Raw genomic sequence first — 21,714 nt, 5'->3', positions numbered from 1 at the left:
TTAAGGATTATCAACAGATAAGACAAAATATCTAATATGTAAAAATAAAAGTCCTGCAGGATAAATGCAGCCTAAAGTATGGAAGTCCATTTCTGCCACAGAATTAAAAAAAAAAAAGTTTATAAAAATGTTTATGAGTTTATAACTCACAAAAACAAATTAATAATAATAATAATAAAATGCTAGTTTTTATTTCACAATTCTGACTTTTTTCTCAGAATTGTGAGTCAATATCTCATAATTCTTGAGAAAAACATAGTGTAAGATAATCGCAATTATTTTTTTATCCCATGGCAGAAACAAGCTTCCATACTAAAAAGACCCACCGCTGCCTATGATTTCATTACAAATAATCAAGAAAAAGAGAAACACTGCTAACGTTTAGTAGCTTAAAGGGATAGTTGGCCCAAAAATGAAAATTTATCCCAGGGCATCCAAGATGTAGGTGACTTTGTTTCTTCAGTAGGACAAAACAAAGATTTTTAACTCAAACCGTTGCAGTCTGTCAGTCATATAATGGCAGTCAATGGCATCCACACCTTGGAGAGTCAGAAAAACATACACAGATAAACCTAATGAAACCCTGCGGCTCGTGATGATACATTGAGGTGTTAAGACAAGAAACTGAAAAGAATTTATATAATTTTTTTTTTTTTTTTTTACCTCTGATCCACCGCAATGTCCAACTGCCCTGAGCACCGGTGTGTGACGCGTCAACGTACTCTGGCATAGGCTATCAGGCTCAAAAGTTGGGAGTCAGGGAAAAGTCAAAAGTCCTGGATGCAAGCAAACGTAATCTTTTAGTTTTTAATCTGTTGCAACGATCAGGATGAGCACAAGTAATTACCCTTTTGAGTAGCCGTCGTACCCACAATCTCACTGTATAAACAACGAGCGACGTATACGCGCAACAGAGCATGTTGACGGGTAACGCGCTCAGGACAGTTGGACATTACAATGTCGTCACGAGCCGCAGGGTTTAATTTGGGTTTGTCTGTGTATGTTTTTTGACCCTCAAAGCTGTGGATCCCATTGACTGCCATTATATTACTGACAGTATGCAACGGTTTCAGTTAAAAATCTTTGTTTATGTTCTACTGAAGAAACAAATTCACCTATATCTTGGATGCCCTGGGGGTAAGCAGATAAACATCAAATTTTCATTTTTGAGTAAACTATCCCTTTATGGCCTCTTTGTTTTATTGCTCATAATATATTTGTTCTTCACTATTTGTATTTGCTATGTTGATTAAAAAAAGTACTAATAATTAAAAATTAAAAATAAATTACAATACATATTAAATTGGTAGCTAAATACCATCATATTGCATCAGGAGATCTATGGCAGTTCTCAGCCCTCCTGTTTAATAATACTAATCTAATGTGTATTATAAAACAATAATAATAATTGATTCTGGATAATCTTATTTAGAGTTTTTGATTAACTTTTAACTAACATTTAATGAACTATTGTGTATTTTCTTCCCTCACCCCATATGTCGTGAAACAGAGTACTACAACCTAAAATTGCATTACTGGTGTTAGTGTCATCCATTACACAATCTGTTCGGATAAACTAGTATACATTACCATTAAATACTAAATGGCATGAGGAATTAATTTCAGCAAAGCCTTAAGCCATTTGAATCAATTATAATGTATCACCAGCTCATCTAATCTGTGGGTGAACATGAAGGCACAGGGTGAGGCAAAAGCCATGATGAAATATTCATCTATTGTAAACTCATTATTTTGCTTGCAGACTGGCCCACAGTTGTCTTGGTGAGTGGTGATGGATGGCTTTGGACTGAAGCACCAGTGGAACAGACAGAAATGGGCAGCATGGGGGAAAAATGCCTTTATGTGAGCAAGATTCTGCACATGGCACATCATTCATTCAATCTGAATAGCCCAACCAGGAGAGCAAAGACACCACACAGAGAAAACATCTTCCTGAATTAGCTTTTAACATGAAAAGCAAGGAAAACAATTTAAAAATGTATGCTTTTTAGAACAATCTGTGTTGATGATAATTATATTTGCTTCATCACAAGTGATGATACATCTTTAAAGATTAGCTTAAGTTTCAGAGTCATTAAAACAACAGAAACACGTATGCAGGAAATAATAGTGTTTTTTTTTTTCTTTTTTTTCCCAAAGAGAGAGAGAGATAGTAACATCTGAGACAAAGTTAACAGTCAAATGAAACATGGCTAGAAGCTCAATTAGGTCTCCTGAGCTATAAAAGAGCATCATCTGAGCAATAAATGTTAAAAGAACTACTTCCTTTTAACTTCCATCCAACTAGTCCTGCATATGCTCTCTCCAGCTAGTCTGCCCCAAAAAACGTAATGCTTTAATCTCAGTTTCTCTTCATATTCAAATGAAGTAAAGCTTGCAAAGTATGCAAATAGAAACGCACCTCACTGATGTGCAATAGCAGCCAGCACAATATCTATCAATGCAACCTTCAATGTTTGAAATCTTCATACTTATTTGAACTGAAAAGCTGTTGCATTTGATCTTATATTATATTGATATTTACCTTTACATCACACTGGTGTACATCAACACTAGCACAAGAATTATTTATGTGAAATAAGTTAAATGGTTTTCACGACACATTCACATCTACGGAAGTGCATTTTCAAATAATAAGAAATAAATTTCAAAAAAATAAATTTGATGTCAGCTGAAGTCTAAATTGAAGTTGTTATTCTAAAGAAAAACTTCTTGATTAAAAAAAATTTATACTTACTATAAGACAAAAATGTTAATGAGAATGAATTAAAGGAAAAATGTACTCCCAAAAATCTACATTAGGGTATAACAAAGAAAAAATCTGCTTTCACTGCACCCAAAATGTACGATTGCCAAAAAAAAAAAAAAAAAAAAATAATAATAATAATAATAATAATAATAATAAATATATATATATATATATCTTTTAAATGTATGAGGTAGTAAGGGGGCCTTTTTCCCCACACATAGGGTAAAATGCTCACAAGCATGGGGCAAAAGCCACAGTGTTGATACAAAGACTTTAGCTAAAATAATGTTTTTTTTTTTGTTTGTTTGTTTGTTTATTTATTTTTTTTAATTATGTCTAAGTTAATACTTGTTAAAAATCACTTTAGCAACGTTTGTAGTATTTTCTATTTATTTTGATAAAATAATATTTTTTGTTCAATAAATCTACAGTCATTAAAATATATTAATATAAAAAATATATTTTAAAAATACAGAAACAAAATCACTTAAAGATTCTGAAAGTATTGAAGGAGATCCCATAGTAATTTAATATAGATTTACAGTAGTAACAAAACATTATATTTTATTATATGATATGATAAATATCATGTTTTAAATATGATGGTTTTACTATAAACATGGTGGTTATCTCTAAGATGGACACCCAACATAACATATGATATTTACCATCTGAATCTAATCATGTTATGTCAACAAATGAAAAAGTCAGCCATCTATTAATTATCACGTGCCCTTTAGCCCCAACAGCAGGGGCACTTTTTACCCCAAATACCATACTTTTACATATTCTTTCGTTATTTAAAAACTGCTTTAATTATCTTAAACAAAACTGAAAATCATTAGGAAGACCTTTGTCTTAAAATATATTCAACAATTTTAGTGATTTTCATTTCCTACTTAAAGCGGTCCTATTATGCTCTTTTACAAAGTCTTGATTTTGTTTTGGGGGTGTACTAGAACATGCTTTCATGTTTGGTGGTTCGAAATATGCATTCATTTTAACATAATTTGCATTATTACAATACATTTCTCCCAGCCTGGCACATAAGGCTCGATAAGTTCCGGGTTTAATGAAGGCCTGCCTTCCGTAAAACAAAATGTGTTGATTGGTTAGCTGTCCCACTGCGCTGAAATTGGCGAACAGCTTAGACGGTATTTCAGTATTTTGGACGCCCCTTGTCAAAGAAGCAAGGTCCGTGTACAACTGTTAGCGCAAGCTAGATTAAAGTGATTCTTACGTTTTAAATATGGATATTTTTCTCACAAAAACGCATCGATTTGCTACAGAGTCCTTTATTAACCCCCCAGAGCCGTGTGAGGCACTTTTTATTATGGATGAATGCATATTATTGGACTTGTTTAGGATTGCTGAGGAGAAACACCTGTCTATGCCATTCTAAAGCTTGTGAGTGCCAGGATAAATTTTAATATAACTCCGATTGCATTCATCTGAAAGAAGGAAGTCATATACACCTAAGAAGCATGAAGGGTGAGTAAATAATAGCTACAGTAGTGTTGGGTCCTATCATCAGCCTGCCAGATCGCCAACACATGATATTATTATGCTAATGTATTTAATTGTTTACATACTTAGTTTCATTGTCCGAAACTAGCTTCAGCATAAGGCTAAAAGCAGCCTAACATTATCAAAGAACATCATCACTTATTAGCCTAACCTATTCTAGTGCAAGTTTATGCATTTTAAAAAAACACTTGCGTTATAATTGAAGCCATCTACACATTATGATGAATAAACCTCTTACCACACACTGCACCTCTGCGGCATGTTACGGCTCCGACGTGCGGCTTTGGCATGTGTTTCGACCCCCTGTACTGCACATGTCTGCGGCGCGTTACAGCTCTGAAGCAGCCACTCTAGTCAATGCTTGTGTTTATACCCGCCATGCTGCGGATCGTTGAAATGGTTCTCCATGCTGCATCGCTAAATTTAGGCTAATCCCCCACCTCTACCCTACCCTCCCTCCAACAATTCGAAAGTCGGCTGCCTCCCCTCTAATTATCATAATAATCCAGTCCGGTAATTGCCACCCTTCACCGGGCTCCCGACGGGAGTGGCCGTGCAAGAGAGGAGGGGCGCCGAAACAGCCAGGTCTGGCAGCGTGTGATGAGGCACACCTGACATGAATGAAGCCTCATCACTGCCGCTGTTGAAGTGCTGAGCGCGCCTCTCCTCGGGAGACTGGTCTCTTCCCCGTGCATGCACGCTGGGGTCCTCGTGGGTCCAGGAAGGGTGCGTCGAGGGAACGAGTGGTGCAAAAAAAGACGAGCTGCCGGACCCGTTAGACAGCTGCGGGCCAGGATGCCGGGCCGTTTAATCACCAGAAGTGCCGTGGTGCAAAATGGACGACGCTGCTACAAGAAGCCGCCGCCCGTTGCGCAGTGGCCCTCAGCAGGGAGCGAGTGCTGCTACTAGACTCCTCCCCTTACCTGGACCCTTCCTTCTCGAACACTACCCCTCCTTCATGGAACCCCCAGCACGACGAGGACACCAGATCCCCTATTTATTCTAGACACTTTTGGTTATTTTATTGTTTAATAAAAGCCTCTCCAAGGCCTGACGTCACGCCCAATGTGTCTGTCCTTTGCTCGTCTTGCACAGTGGGATTTAATTTAATGATATTTTAATGGACCACGTTGTGACATCATTGCATGTGGAAAACAAACGTTGTAGTCTAAAGGAGCTATTCGTTGTAGTTCTTTAAAAGGTTTTTTTTAAAAAAAACAAAATATCTCCTTTTGGAGTGGACTTTGAGATTGGTAACTTTGTAGATCTTTTTTTTTTATGCCCAAAGATACACATCACACACTGACTAAAATTCAAAAAGTGAAAATGCATAATAGCACCCATTTAAATCTACAACATTTTTAAAAACATCAAATAAGTACAGAACCAAGAGCACAGAATCAGCTTTGCACTGTTGATCGCATCAAGGATCAGACAAATTTACACATGCATCTTGAAAAGCCGATGTTTCGGAAAGTGCTATGCCAAGTTTTTCTGCCATATAGTGGTTTAGAGGAAAATAACAAAGGCGTCTTTTACCCCTGGCCGCCTTTAGCCCCATTGTACCCTACTACTTAGATTTACGACATACAAGTTCACAAACCTAAATTGAATTGAATTGAAAATTCACAAACTGTTGAATTTTGGTTCTTAACTGGCTAAGAGGTATTCTGTAAGTGCTGATATTTACTATAATAACAACAGTGGGATGCTACACAAAACCTATAAAACTTATAAACCTATAGTTTCTGCATTTATAGGATTACAGACCATAGTATGTGAATGGAGTGGAGCGAAAGTGGAGCAGTGGAGCTGTGCAATTTTGCCTGAAGCAAGAAACAGAATTTTTTTGAAAATCAAACTGTTAGTGTTTTCACTTGCTTTAGGAATGCTCACAGCAGGGTTTTATATCACTATATGAAGCGGGAAACATAAAACTTTGGAGGTCATACTGTGTTCCTGATAAGTTTGATGAAACCCAAAGTTTGATTATTTGGTTTCTATTTAAACTAGCTTCATTACTTTTAATTCATGCTTGATTCATTGCTACACTAAAATATAACAACAAAAACATTCTAATTTTTTTTTTTTATTTTAATTTTAATTTTTATTTTTATTTTCACACACATAAGGCATATAAAGCAATCTAGTTCTAAATCCAATGAGAATAATAAAAAATCTAGTTTGGAAAACGTAGTAAGTACTGAAAATATGAGTTTTATGACTGGCTAAGAATGTTAGAAAGGATAAAAATCTCTCTGACAGTAAATGACTGTGTGCTCATGCATGAAAGCCTGATGGTCGTAGAAAATAACTTGATATTTACGTGCGCATGTACCTCTTTAAATTGCATGCAGCATTGCATTGAGAAAAACATTACAGATGATGGATTCCAGCAGGCCTAATGAAACGCTGCAGATGCCAGATCCAGCTTTGAGAAACGACGGCCCACTTAAAGGTCACTATAAATCACAGACCTCTTTCCCCGCTTGTGCGCCGCACTCGTCCAGTGGGCCAACCCCAATCAAATAAACCACTACACGGAGAACAGCCGCTCGCAAGCCCGCATTTACCAGCATGAACACGCCGCTTTATCTGGGATTGTAGACAGACAATCCTGTATGTTCTGCTCATTAGATTTATGGGTGACTTTAACTGACGCAGACATGTCACATATCCAGCTCCAGTCACGCTGGTTAACTTTCAATCAACCCGGAGCAGGTGCCATGAAGGAGCTGCAAGATATATATCTTGAGAATAATACATTAAGGTTTGCTGGTCAAAAGTTTGGAATAATGTTTTTTGAAAGAAGCCTCTTATGCTTACTAAGTCTGCATTTATTCTGCTTTTCTACTTGTTTTCTACTTTTTAAAAAATGTTTTAACACATTTTAAAATTATTCGGCAAAGCTGAATTTTCAGCAGCTATTATTCCAGTCTTCAGTCTCACATGATATTTCAGACTTCAATCTAATATGCTAATTTTTATTCTCAGATTTTAGCTGTAGAACTGTTCTGCTATACGTGATTATAGGATTTTTTCATAAAGTTCTATGTAATTACATCAATATGCCTCCATTTGCTCCTCTTTGCCACTAAGTAACCAAAGTACCCATGAGTGGCCACTGCAATGCTCCAATTACAGTAATCAAAGCAAAGAGCTAGACTTCTACCAAGTCTGTTCTATATAGAAACAATTATGGTGGCCGAGAGAGCTCAACACGCTGCAACTTAAGAAAACACATGCAAATAGAAAAAACGACAACAAATTAAGAAAACATCTTCATCAGTTTGACAACACAGGCGCTGCAAATCCTCGCAATGCAAACACAAATACAGAAACGTGCTGAAAATTCTCACAACACAACCAAACACAAAAATGCACTGCAAACACACAAACGCACTGCAAATAGCACAGACCACAACGGAAATGTTTCAGGGGGACCTCAAAAAGTGACGAACCCAGCTGGGACCTGATTATTTGTTCAGTGGCTTTTGGTCAGAGCAGAGGTGTTGTCGGTGAACTAAAAGGTGAATTTATTGTTTGTTTTAACATCCTGATCATACAATTCATTGGTCTTTTGGATATTATTAGACTAATCTGACGTTAAGTGTGTAATTCATCAGATTAGTCTAATAATATCCAAAAGACCAAGGAATCGTATGATCAGGATGTTAAAATAAACAATAAACTCACCTTTTAGTCACCAACAACACCTCTGCTCTGACCAAAAGCCACTGAACAAATAATCAGGTCCCAGCTGGGTTCGTCACTTTTTGAGGTCCCCCTGAAACATTTCCGTTGTGGTCCGTGCTATTTGCAGCGAGTTCCTGTGTTTGCAGCGCGTTTCTGTGTTTGGTTGTGTTGTGAGAATTTGCAGTGTGTTTCCATATTTGTGTTTGCGTTGCGAGGATTTGCAGGGCCTTTGTTGTCAAACTGATGAAGATGTTTTCTTAATTTGTTGTCATTTTTTTTCTGTTTGCATGTGTTTTCTTAAGTTGCAGTGTGTTGAGCTCTCTCGGCCACCGTTAAAAATAACTTAAACAGCCAGTCGGACTCCAAAGACAAACGACCAGTGAATATACGACCACAAAAACCTTAGAGCACACTTGTCTCTGTATGAAATACACATTGGACACTCAAACCTGGCTTAAAATCATAATTTTTCTGCGCTTTACACTTAGAATGTCTCTAATACTTATCTGTTAGTACTTGAGCTGTGATATCAAAAATAGCAAAGAAAAGAAACGAATGTCATTAACTTCATACTATAGAGTAGGCAGTCCTTCTGTCGAGGAATAGAATCTAAACCACAAATGTTATTAAAATAGAGCAACTTTACATATTTTCATTCCTTGCCTATTTATTCCACAGTTTCTTAGTGGTCTGCTGTGAATAACTTTCCATTTTAATATAAAATTTATTTATATACACACCTATACACTGACAACTTCCAAAAATCATTTTATTGAACTAACCTGTTTTACCAGTTCAGTAACCCAGCAATGCATGCAAAATGCATTTACAAGTCTTGAATAAAAAATGTGGTTATTTCCCCAATGGTGACATCAAAACATTAGCATCTATGTATTCATCATAGAGTATTTAATTTAAGTGTGAGTTGTGATGATAAACAAAGCATTAAACCTTAGAGTATTCCAAAATGTCAGAGGGAAACTGACTCATTCTCCTCTCATATTTGAAGTTTTTATGACTGTATGTCTGCATGAGATGAGAACATATTTTTTTGTAATTTCTTGGGTTAAGAAAGATTGCAATATATTGCAATATTTCCTCCTCCCCTACCATGAAACACTTGCTCTGGTTGGATGAGTTTAAATCCGCCATAAAGATTCTTTCCTATTAAATATTACATTTATTTATTTCAATAAGCCGACAGAATACAGGTTAAGGTATTTACATCACTTTTTGCTTAAGCTGTTTATGACCTTATGACATGATAAAGGAAAACCATTTAACTAATTTACATGACACATGCATTGACATCTTATTAAGCATCCATTTAAGAACATGCCTATAAACACACTCAGTGATCCAAATTGTGATCAAGCAATCATCTGTTCATCAATCACTGATAAACAGTTGAGGCATATGGTTTAGTCAGAAGGATGGTATCTTTAACCATCCGTACTGATCAGATGTCTCTTTAAATCAAGCTGAGGGTCTTTGTCTGAGAACACAGTGAAAGCTTGAGAAATTCAACCATCTCGAACTCATGAGGATAACAAAAGCAGACAGGTTGTCAGATAGGTACATGGCTCAAACTGACATTTCTCATGGCTTACTGGACAAGGATCTTGTTCTTACATGAAGGATAAAATTGTGCATCTAGTGATAAAAGTGCATTAGTGTTTGTCTCAGTGGAGGACACTCTTTAGAATTCTGTTTCATAATAAAAGCAGCATTTTCTCCCTCTTAACAGTAAGCCTGCAAATACGAAACCAAAAAAAAAAGTAAAGGATACCATCGACTAAAATAAATAGTTTTGAAATCCTGTTTGCTCAAATGCAATGAAAGACTCAAGTTCAAGCACTTTCAGAGAACATTTCTGTATATCTTTTTCATTTCAAAGAAGGCAAATACTTCTATTCCCCTTCTGTGTAAAGTTATTTTCAGTCTTTGGTATCAGATCACTCTGAGTTTCAACTGAATGAAGCCTGACGGACCGTGAGGTTTGTGTCAGCACCTCAGTCTTTGCAGGTCACTGACACATTGAGCCTGGAGCTGTAATATCCCAATATTCCACTGTGCTTTAAGTGCGATCAAATTTTAATGAATTCTCTCTCATCTGAACCCCAGACACTAAAGGTCACCTTTGCGCTTAATGCGGGCTAAAGCCCTAACATAAACAAGATCCCATGTGTACAATTTCACTTGGCTTTAAACGCGTTTAAATGTATATCCTACAACAAGTATTAAAGCCTTCCATCATTACCCCTCTACTATTAATAGAGGCTGCAGAATCACTTGCAATTATGAAAAAAAAAAAAAAGTTCCAGTAGCTAGACAGAGCATCAAGCGAGCAACTCAATTGTGACTTTCAGAATACACACAAACCAAAGTAATTCAGTTTGTATAAAATGATCATACATTATAAAAACAGCACTAATAAAAAGTACCACTGTATTAATGTGTATTATTGTTAAAGGTTATTATTTATAAACATTTTTTACATAATACAGTGAGGGGTTTTTTTTGACACAGTACTACGATAGCAGGCCTACCTTGTACATTTAACATGTACAGTTCTATTTTTTGACAAGGTAACACCATGTTTTATAACATGTAACATGCCATATCAAGTTTCTTTTCTGTACTAAGTACCTCCCACACCCCCACCCGAATACAATGTAATACAATGTGTAATACAGTGGCAGTAATACGCTGGTATTTGGTATCTGATGAGTACCTTAGAGTGCCACATTAATAGCATTCATATATATTATGCAGGCTATGTCATACGATATGATAATAAAGGTATGTGATGCTGGTAGTACCACAGTACTTTTTATTGCTATGGAGTGCAAAATAAACACTGTTCTTGCTTTAGCCCGTGAGAAAAAAGACGCCAAACAAACAAATCTGTTATTCAAAGAAAGTCACTTTCAGTATCATCTCTGAAACGCACTCCTCTGGTAATAAATATGTTCAGCTTACCAGCACGTTTCCCTGCATTTTGGCCGTTTCGATTAAATTCTTCTCCTTCATTTGGTTTCTTCGGTGTGATGGATGTGTGTGTCAGTGTCGGTGTCTCGGCTGGTTCCGCCCGGTCCGGTTCTTCTTTCACAGCACCCTGTTGAGCGCTCCGAGACTAAACTGCCTCTACAGTCATTCACCCTCGGCTGTTCTAGACGCCAGCAGCAAACGACAGTTCTCAGTCAGACTCCACTGTAGCTCGGGATGGTTATGTGGTCGTTTCAGAGCGGGATGAGCGGGTGACGATTTCTACCGCGCTCCGTGAACTCGACGGGAGTGTGAGTGAAGCTGCACATGACAATCCCGCTGCTGTGGGATTGAGGAACACGCCTCGCGTTTGTTACGGGCTCTATTGCTTAACTTTACTGCTGAGGTCGTTGAAATGTCTTTGTGTGCTACTTCATGGCATATTAAGAATTAGGAATCGATGTCTTACAACAAAAACCTACCAAAATACTAAATCGTTTTTCAGTGAATGCCCACAGGAGACATCTATGTGTGCAGAAACTGGGGAGCTTGTTTAATTGCAGTATCCTTGTTAAAAAGACATGTACGCTATTGCTGCTCATCATAATATACTGGTTGACCAGCATTTTTGTTGATGAATAATGGCTGTGCTGATCCACAGAAGTCTAAGCTGGTCTTTTCAGAAGCTGTAGTAAAGTTTTTTCTCCCCTTTTACATTTAGTCTTTCACCTTTCAAAAGGTGTCACACACATAATTTAAATTTTCTGACAATAGTCTAACACAAAGCTGTAATTCAAGTCCCTGAGATGAAACTTCTGTCATGGCTGAATATATATATATATATATAGAAATAATTTATTTCACAGTGAAAGCATACAGTGACCAGGAGCGGCCAAGCTTTAAAAAGAATAAAATAGCATGATGAATATAGCTCAAATATCATTCATGTTTATTCAGGTCAAAACCTTTTTTTTTTGTCTCCCGTCGACCATGAAAAGATGAAATCAAAATGTTTACCATCATCTCTCTATTTCTGAAATCTCTGGTCAGAACCCCAGCAGGCATGTAATGAAAGTCTCTGGTCCTGTTAGATGACCCAAAGTGGGCACTGTGGTGTTGCCAGATCTTTTAAGATCAAATCAAATCTCTGTTGGATGGAGGTTTTCTTACTTGAGGAGTTGGTTGTCTGCTATGACGATATTTCAGCTCGTTCTCATGAGAATTTATAAGTCGGTGATTTCATATGAATTTGTGACTCATACAAAAATGTTCCACTCCTAAACCAGCTGTTCTCATGAGGAAACAACTATTTTATAAAGTGGCAATTTCATATGAATTTGTATGATGCAGTTCTTACAGAAATGTTTGTTTAGAGAATAAATACATACATAAGCATGAAGGTCCAGCATTAACCCCACCCATAAACCTAATCGTCTATGTGGCGTAAGCAGATCTCATCAATATGTCCTGTAAATGTAAATGTCTAGGGAGCATAGAATGAGTATTAGCAAGACTTCAAAGTGAAAATACAACTTCCTGCTGATCTTCATTACGTTTTAATTTATTTTACAAAAATAGCTTACGGCTTGAATACTTCTGCTCCCAAAGACTACAATATGGAAATAACTGTATCTTCTGATCACATTGCAAAACATAGTGATGTTCTTCCTCATCATTTTAGTCATGTTCTTCAGTGCAGATGTTTAAATGAATCAAGATACATTTACCTGAGAAGATAAGAGGTCTTGTTTTCTGTGAAATTTCTTTGAGTTTATATGTCAGTGGCTAAGAAAAATAACTTGACATGAAGGGAAAACACGTTTTCATACGGCATTGACAGATATTTGTTATTTTTTTAAGCATAAACTCAGTGTTGTTTAATTTGTCAGAAAACAAGATTTCTTCTTTTCGCAGCTCAAGTAAATGTATCTTGATTTAAGGACATTTATATATTGGGAAACAAGTGAAGAGTTTAGATGCAAAAGCCTCTAAATCCATCTAACGCATTTATTTTTGGCTACTTTGTATAGGTTTCTATTTAAGTACTGGTACTTCTTATTGGGCTGAGGCTGGAATTTAGCAAGTCTGAATTAAATGTAATTGATGGACGTTTACTTTGTGTCAGGAGCTTTCACTCAGTATCATTATCTAATTTTTGGCCGAGATGGCTTTTAGCTGGTTTTGCATCTGAACTCTTTAAACATACCAAGGAAGTGCAACATTTGATACAATGACTATATGAAATTAAAACTCTCTGCTCTGATTAAAGGAAGGGTGATTTAAGACTTTTTAAAGACCTGTAGAAACCCTGAATGAGGCTATTAGATTTTGAAAATGACTGGTAAGGTAATAATTTACGCCAGTGCCTGCTATACCTTTTGTGGCAATGCTGAGAATTCTATATGCATTTGCATTATTATAAACTGACACAAAGTGCATAAGATCAGGCTTGTGCCAGTGTATGTTTCAGGTCAGTTTTCCTTCTGGCCATCAAACGCTCTATAAAGAAAATGTTCATGTTCCCACCACAAACAGGCTTTAAGTTGGTTACAGTCAATTACTCCAGCAAAATTTATTGCTGCTAATAAGAAAGAGTTTCTCCAGTACATTCACTAGACTGCACAGTCAGCCCTGCTGGGTCAGAAACTGGGCCAGCAAAAAAAATAAATAAATAAATAAAATACTATGAAGCAAAGTCTATAATTTCTGGGCCACCAGCATCACCAGACAGAATTGCAAAAATAACCAGTTTCAAAAAGCCCCCAGCCCATCTGCCATTGGTCAGACAAGTAGGTAGTTCGGCCCCAAACTCAAGCCATTGGTTGAGTCAGCATTAGTGTCTCTGGCTGATCAGAGGTGCGTTTCCCAAAAGCATCATTAGCAATTTATGGTCAAAAGTTCTATTGAATTCTATTGGTAATGATGGAACCTGTGACCATAGTTGCTTTTGGGAAACGCACCCCAGAATGCTCCTACTGTACATGCACAGCAACATTTCAATTTTGAGTCACAGTGGCTCACATATATAGTAATCTCTCCATATTAAACTGGTATAACAGAAAGTATTTTGACTTCAAAATTTACACACATCACTTTTAGCAGCCTTAATTAATCTTACTTATGAAGACGCCATAAGAGGAGACTGAGTGGAGCTCATTAAACATGTCTAGACTCTGATTAAGTCTGAAGTGTTAACATCTTTCTCTAGTAATGATCATTAATCGTGGTCTTGGAGTACCACCAATACTGCACATTTTGTAAACTTTGCTTATTTGACACTCCATTTCAGGGCATGGAGTGATGTGCTGATTAGCTGAGTCAGGTATGTTACTTTAGATTAAGAAGAGATCTAAAATGTGCAGTGTTGGGAGGTCTTCAAGACCAGGATTGAGAACCACTGGTCTAGAGCAACTGCAGTTTAAATGCTGTTATATAAATATATAAAGGGAAACAAAAAAATAACATTCCTTGTTGCGTGAGCAGACACATACTGTATGGAAACGAGCCATTGGCCATTTGTATTTAGTGTACACCAATGACTTGCAGACTGAACATAAGGAGCCATAAAACAAAATATAAGGAAAAAACAGCTTGGAGGACGTACTACTCTGAATAAATAAACTGTTGTTAACAAGCCTATTATGCTAATTTAGGAATAGAGGGACACAATCAATATATGGCAACATTGTGGAATGACTCCCTCAAGGACATTAATTACGTCTGCATACACAAAATAGAGTTTGGTACATGGTGGGGGAAAAAAACATGGCGAAGGACAATGGTTTAAGGGGGTAATTTAAAAATTTTCACTAAGCTCATAGTGACAAGCAAAAGTTGATAGTAATATTAAGGTTTCTTACACAATAGGGGTTTATGCAGGTCTTAAAAAGTAGTAATTTGGAGCAAAAAGTCTTAAATGCATAAAAAGTTTATAAATACTTAAAAACACCCTAAATTCTTTTAAAAAATATCTTAAATGCTGAGTCAGTACTTCGTATTGTTTTCCAGTACAAATATCTAAACATCTTTAAATTAGTATAGATTTACTTGAGAAGTAAAATTTTATATTTAAGATATTAAGTGAGTTTATGATTAAAACAAGAACAAATTTCTGTCAATAAGGTATGAAAGCTTGTTTTCCCTTCAAATTATGTTGATTTCTCAGAGCCCATTGGCAAATATTTGTCTTTTTAATCATAAATTCACTTTTCGATACATTTCTCAGACAACAAGACTTCTGTCATTTTTGCATCTATCTTGTTTTAAGAATTTGCAGTGGAAAACAAGACAAAAACATTGAGGAACAACATTATTTTTGCGCAGTGTGATCAGAAGATACAGTAAGAGTTATTTCCATCTTCTACTATTTTGCTATTTTTTGTGTAAAATTAATTAAACGTATTAAAGGTGTATTTTCAGTGCTAATATAACTCATTGCATTCTCTTTGGGCATCTACAGTTGGAGGATATTAACATATTGTGTTCATTTTAAATTATTTCTTAAATTCCTTTACTTAGTCTTTAAAGAAAGGTTTTTAAAAAGTCCTAAATTTATCTAAATAAACTCAAAGAACCGATGTCATTGTGTTTAGTGGGATAATGGTATATTGAATAAATTATGATCACTTTCATTATTAAAAGCCACATTTAATTTATTTTTTTCTTAATTCACACCATGCTTCTAATTTTTGGTCATTAAAACAAAAGAAAAACAGAAAAAAAGCATGATTAATTTATAAAAACTAAATGTTTCTTGTTTTTTGCCAGTTTTGTAGAAATCAAAACGTCTGTTTGCATGCAACACATCAATTTACATTCTTTATCAGTGCACCATTCTAGGCATTTATCACTAAAATTACATCGTTTTTTTTTCCCAGCTCCTAGTGCTTTCATTAACAAAATATTTCATCAAAACACTAATTACTTGATTCATAGCACTTGCACTTACACACGTGTGATGCGCATGAAGATAAAGCACTTTGACATTTGAGCAGTCAACATTAGGATTCCAGTCATATGAGCGCTCAGAATTGATGGCTGTCTCTGCACTGCTGATTAACCGGCTCATGTGTAACTTCTTGCGGGGTTCTTCAGGAGTACTTTGTAAGTAGAGCCAGGGTAATTTAGAAGTCAGTAGCGCTGACCTTCCGTGTCGTGCCCTGTCAGACGTAGAAATAATTACTTTAGTTAATGAAGACAGGTGAAGACGAATTGTGCGCATATGTGTAGAACGAAATAGACATCATAGTGGTTGAATATGCGGTCCATGAGTAATTTCTTGATGAGAGTTTTGTCACTCTTATTGGAACGTGTTGTAAATAAACCTGCCAGTCATATTTGCCACAAAAAATATGACATTATCTCTTTAAAAGTGAACAGTATTCACTAAACTTGGAAGAGTTAAACACTTTATTCTGTGAATCTTTGAAACTAATAAGTATTCTATAAAACGATTCAAAGTCCATGCACTATTTATGATTTAATGAGAGTAAGAATGAATAAGTCTTAAGCAATTACCAGTCTTTTAAGACACAGCCTGTTCCTTTGAAAGCAAGGCTCTCTGCATATTTGAATATTAATGGAAGAGATCCCTGGGAACAGCAGACATATGCCATAAACGCATATTAAATCCATCATTTTAACCTGCTTTGCTGGGGAGATGAATGATGAGGTGAACCTTCAGAGCAGATGTTTTTCTACCTCTGGGCCTGGCTGACAGGAGAGACGAACTTAAGGAAATGTTCCAGAAAAGTTGCCCACCCCAGAGCGGATGGCAGGGGAGGTCGTCAGGAGCTGCACGCTTGATGAGGAAAGATGCAGCAATTGCAGAGCTCACACAACAGCTTTTGAGTCTCAGTGTTAAACTGGATTCAACAGAAATTGGTACACTTTTAACCAAGGGTAATGCCTGGAGAATGTCATCTGCTCACATTTCCATTAATCTCAATGGCAGTTTCTTGGCTGACGCATTTCTCGCCAAAAGTACACAACCTGCAATCTGCCATATTTTCTCAAGACCACTCCGTTTTTTGCCATGCGGTTGTCATGAAAAATTTTGACTGACACATGACACACACAGCCATATCTGAATGATGAAAATACAATAAGAGACACTATAATTAAGAAAGTTCAAGCCAACGTAATATTGGCTGCCTTCATATTTTCCATTAACAAGACACTCTCTCATTACCGATCCAGACAGCTGGTCTAGGATAACACCTCACATCCCCATCTGAAAGATGTTGTGCAGAAGAGAATATGCTTTATGGGCTGTTACTGGGAAGATATACAGCTCATAACTGATCCTCAAGGTGGTTTCTGGGGCGACTGAAAAGAGCATCAATCAATTCATGTAATCTCATGGACAGTGCTTTGCGAATGCAAATTACCGTCACCTTTCGAATGCTTATCCAAGCACCACACTTATTTTAAAGGTCTCGTAAATAATTAAGCATCCAGCTATATGTGTCAGGGGTGAAGCGAACCCTTTAAAAAGGCTGTCTAAGACAAATCCCCCCAAACAGAGAGAAGTTGAGGAAAAAGTCCACATCTCGAGTGAAAAATCTGCAAACAAATACTGCTAGAGCTCAGAACTAATTTCTCGTTTCTAAGCTGTTTTTGCAATTGATTTAAGGCAGCTGGTGTAAAGGTGATTTTCGGTATACGTTGAAAATCAAGTTTAAATCCTTTCCAATTCAATCCAAAGGGGTTTATAATACCTGAAAAAACAGTGCTGCTTGGCTGGTGTGTGATTCCCAGAAGAATGCGATTTGAAAATTTACCATCATCATTACTCATAGGCATACTCATACTCACATACTTCTTTTTTTTTTTTTCAATCATATGAGCTATGCATGAAAAAATAAATAAAACATTGTTTCAAAGAATGGTGTTCAATATGAAACCAAAACATATTTTGGTTAGTCATATCCAAAATGCAATAATTCTCTCAGAAAACTGATTATTGTTTTTGTTTGCACTGCAAAAAAAGTCAAACTTGATCAAATTTCACACAGAACTCAAAAATTATTGGCACCTTGTCAAAATTGTAAAAAATAATTGCTTTTCAAGAATGTGATGCTCCTGTAATTTGTATTTAGACACACCTGTGGCAAGTAACAGGTGTGGGCAATATAGTAATCACACTTGCAACCAGTTAAAATGGAGAATAGTTGACAACCTTTGTGCTGTGTGTCACACTGAGCATGGAGAAAAGAAACAAGAGTAAAGAGTTGTCTGTGGATTTGAGAGAAAAAATTGCGGAAAAACATGAACAATTTCAGTGCTATAAGTCCATCTCCACAGATCCTTATGTTCCTGTATGCAATATCATTAAGAGGTTTACAGCCCATGGCACTGTAGCTAACCTCCCTGGACGTGGACGGAAGAGCAAAATTAATGAAAAATTACAACAAAGGATTGTTCGAATGGTGGATAAAGATCCCCGATTAACTTCCAAACAAATTTAAGCTGATCTGCAGACAACAGTGTCAGCTCACACTATCCGTCACCATCTGAATAAAAAGGGAGACCAAGGAGGACACCACTGCTGACACAAAGGCATAAAAAAGCAAGACTGGAGTTTGCCAAAACTTATGTGACAAAACCACAATGCTTCTGGGAGAACGTACTGTGGACAGATGAGACAAAAGTAGAGCTTTTTGGTAAAGGATATTATGGCACTGTTTACAGAAAAGGAAATGAGGCCTTTAAAGAAAAGAACACAGTCCCTACAGTCAAACATGGTGGAGGTTCAAAGATGTTTTGGGGTTGCTTTGCTGCTTCTGGCACTGGATGCCTTGACTGTGTAAACAGTATCATGAAATCAGATGATTACCAAAGAATTTTGGGGCGCAACATAGTGTCAGAAAGCTGCATCTCTACCAGAGGTCATGGGTCTTCCAGCAGGACAATGAACCGAAACACACCTCAAAAAGCACTCAGAAATGGTTACAAACAAAGTGCTGGAGAGTTCTGAAATGGCCTTAATCCTTCAAATCTGAACGTCCTGAAGCAGTTTGCAAAAGGAGAGTGGTCCAAAATTCCAGTAGAGAGGTGTAAGAAACTCATTCATGGTTACAGGAAGCGTTTGATCTCAGTTATTTTTTTCCAAAGGGGGTGCTACCAAATATTAAGTTAAGGGTGCCAATAATTTTGTCCAGTGCATTTTTTGCGTTCTGTGATCAGATTTGACTTTTTTTCTCTGTTTTTTTTTGTGCTATATTTATTTTTAAATAATAATAAAAATGTATTATAATCAGTTTATATGGGATGCTAACTGGTCTTTCCTGTGCTTGTGTTCATTTTATAATGTTTTACCAAGGCTTTGTACTTGTACTGTAAAATTAAGAACACGGCAATAATCATATCAGAAACAATAACAGTAAAGCGAACATTTAACAATATCAAGCACCAAAGCTCAAAACAGAAACAGAAAAGAAGCAGTTTGCAAAAGGAGAGTGGTACAAAATTCCAGTAGAGAGGTGTAAGAAACTCATTCATGGTTACAGGAAGCGTTTGATCTCAGTTATTTTTTCCAAAGGGGGGTGCTACCAAATATTAAGTTAAGGGTGCCAATAATTTTGTCCAGTGCATTTTTTGCGTTCTGTGATCAGATTTGACTTTTTTTCTCTGTTTTTTTTTGTGCTGTTCCAATGCAAACAAAAAAATAAATAAATAAATACCAGAGTACCAAAACATTTGCATCAATTTTCTGAGAGAAGGGTTGCATTTTCTGACAGAATTGCAAGGGTGCCGATATTTTTGGCCATGACTGTATTCTTAAAACTGAAAAACAAATTGAAGACATTCATAGAAGTTAGACAATTTCACTGACATAGACTGACCAGTGAATAAAACTACATATACAGCAGGCCACTTTTATGCTGCAAACTCCCCCAAGATCTGTGGTGACATAGATAAAATACCTCTTCACTTTTGATAGAGTGTCAGTTGCTCTGAAGCGAACACCTGTCTCATTATTCTCCATATGACAAAGCTCTCTTCGTGTTTTATGAAATTGTTCACTAGTTGTGTGCCAACTAAATCAAGCCACTGACGTCTAACGCTGTAAGGTCTTACACCTGCTCTAGCGAGACGTTTAAAATCACCAGTCACCAGATTTTTCTTTTCTACACGCTATATTTATTTTTAAATAATAATAAAAATGTATTATAATCAGTTTATATGGGATGCTAACTGGTCTTTCCTGTGCTTGTGTTCATTTTATAATGTTTTACCAAGGCTTTGTACTTGATATAGTACAAAAAAATTAAGAACACGGCAATAATCATATCAGAAATAATAACAGTAAAGCGAACATTTAACAATATCAAGCACCAAAGCTCAAAACAGAAACAGAAAAGAACAGAAACTAAAGTAAAAATAAACAATAAAGTTAGAAAAATAAAGATAGAAAGGAAGGCAATATTCAAATTAATGAAAAATTATTTGGCCATGTAAAAAAAAAAAAAAGTTTAAATTTGAAAATTTGAAAGTTTACATTTACACATATACAATCTACATAGAAACATAATTACATTTATTATATATCATATTAGCCTCACTGATTAAATTGTGTTATAATTTTGTTTTAACTTAATATAAACATAATTCACTCAGGATACTGAACTTATCTGCATCATTTGATAGATGTATAGTGCAGAAGATGTCTTAAAATACAATATTAATTTGTGCTTTGTTCCTTCTGACATTACATATAATAATATGGATGTGATATTATATTTTTGACCAAATGATTCTGTTTATTTATTTATTTATTTATTTATTTATTTAAATAGGCTTTTAGATGTTTCCATACAACCTCAGCCAAACCAGTTTAAAATCTTTTTGGCACAAAGCACAAGAGCACTCACTATAAATTATGTGGCAATTTATATTATATTTGCTGGCTAAAAAAGACATTTATAGACATATTACTCATTTTGCACACTGACCAAAACATTTGAAGCACTATGTAAATAAATGGTTTGAAAAAAGTCCTTTTATAATATTTGTAGTTTATAATATTTGATTAGGATGTGTCCAATCTGTAGAACTTTTGCAAAATTGCAAAAGCTTCATTAAAGAGCAAGGCCACATCTAATGTAAACCTAAATAAACTAGTCTGGTTTAGTCATAAGCATTAAAATACTGTACATTGCACCATCATGCCAAGATCAAAAGAGCTGCCTAAGGGCCTCAGAAGAAAAACGGTTGAAGCTTATTAGTCTGGAATGGGACTGAAAGATATTTACAATTCTTTTCACTGTACATAAATTAAAGTTTCAGACCAATAGCAAACTATCGAAACTAGGCTGCCCCCATGGTATGTTTCAGGATGTCTCAGAGAGACATCTCTTACACAACTTATTCAGATATTTTTCAAACTTCCTATAACAGGGTTGACATAAATGAAGAACTTATTTAAGTAATGACAAACAATTATTGGTGCAATAGGAGAAAGTGTGGGTAAGTTGACCCATCCTCTGTTATCTTGCCAATTGTACAACTTTTACTGTCATGTGACCATGTATTCTGTAAATCACCCATCATTTCTGCCAAACTGTGAAAAGAAGAAACACATGGAAGGAGTGCCAGACATTCACTTTAAAAAACATTTTTGGCTTGTCACATTTTAGCATAACAGATGTAATGGCTGTTACATGAAAGCAAATTTATCAAGGTCTAAAAATATATAGAATGCATATAGGTGATTTAGCAGCATTAAAAAC

General features: G+C 36.0%; 1 protein-coding gene across 3 annotated transcripts in view; it reads right to left on the bottom strand.

Annotated features, from left to right (window-relative positions):
• dpp6a (dipeptidyl-peptidase 6a) overlaps window positions 1-21,714 on the bottom strand; it is a 393,063-nt gene that overhangs the window by 352,115 nt on the left and 19,234 nt on the right. Inside the window, exon 1 of one of the 3 annotated variants that reach the window (XM_051098109.1) lies at window positions 10,976-11,306. The exons of the other annotated variants lie outside the window; for them this stretch is intronic. Coding sequence (XP_050954066.1) covers window positions 10,976-11,026 — 51 coding nt within the window. The 5' untranslated portion in view covers window positions 11,027-11,306. Of the gene's footprint in view, window positions 1-10,975; window positions 11,307-21,714 lie in introns of those variants that run through there. 3 annotated transcript variants of the gene reach the window in all.

Source organism: Labeo rohita, chromosome 24 (assembly GCF_022985175.1).
Source record: "Labeo rohita strain BAU-BD-2019 chromosome 24, IGBB_LRoh.1.0, whole genome shotgun sequence".
NCBI classification, from domain to species: Eukaryota; Metazoa; Chordata; class Actinopteri; order Cypriniformes; family Cyprinidae; genus Labeo; species Labeo rohita.
Note: the sequence above shows the minus strand (reverse complement) of the source record. Positions and strands in the feature narration are given on the sequence as shown.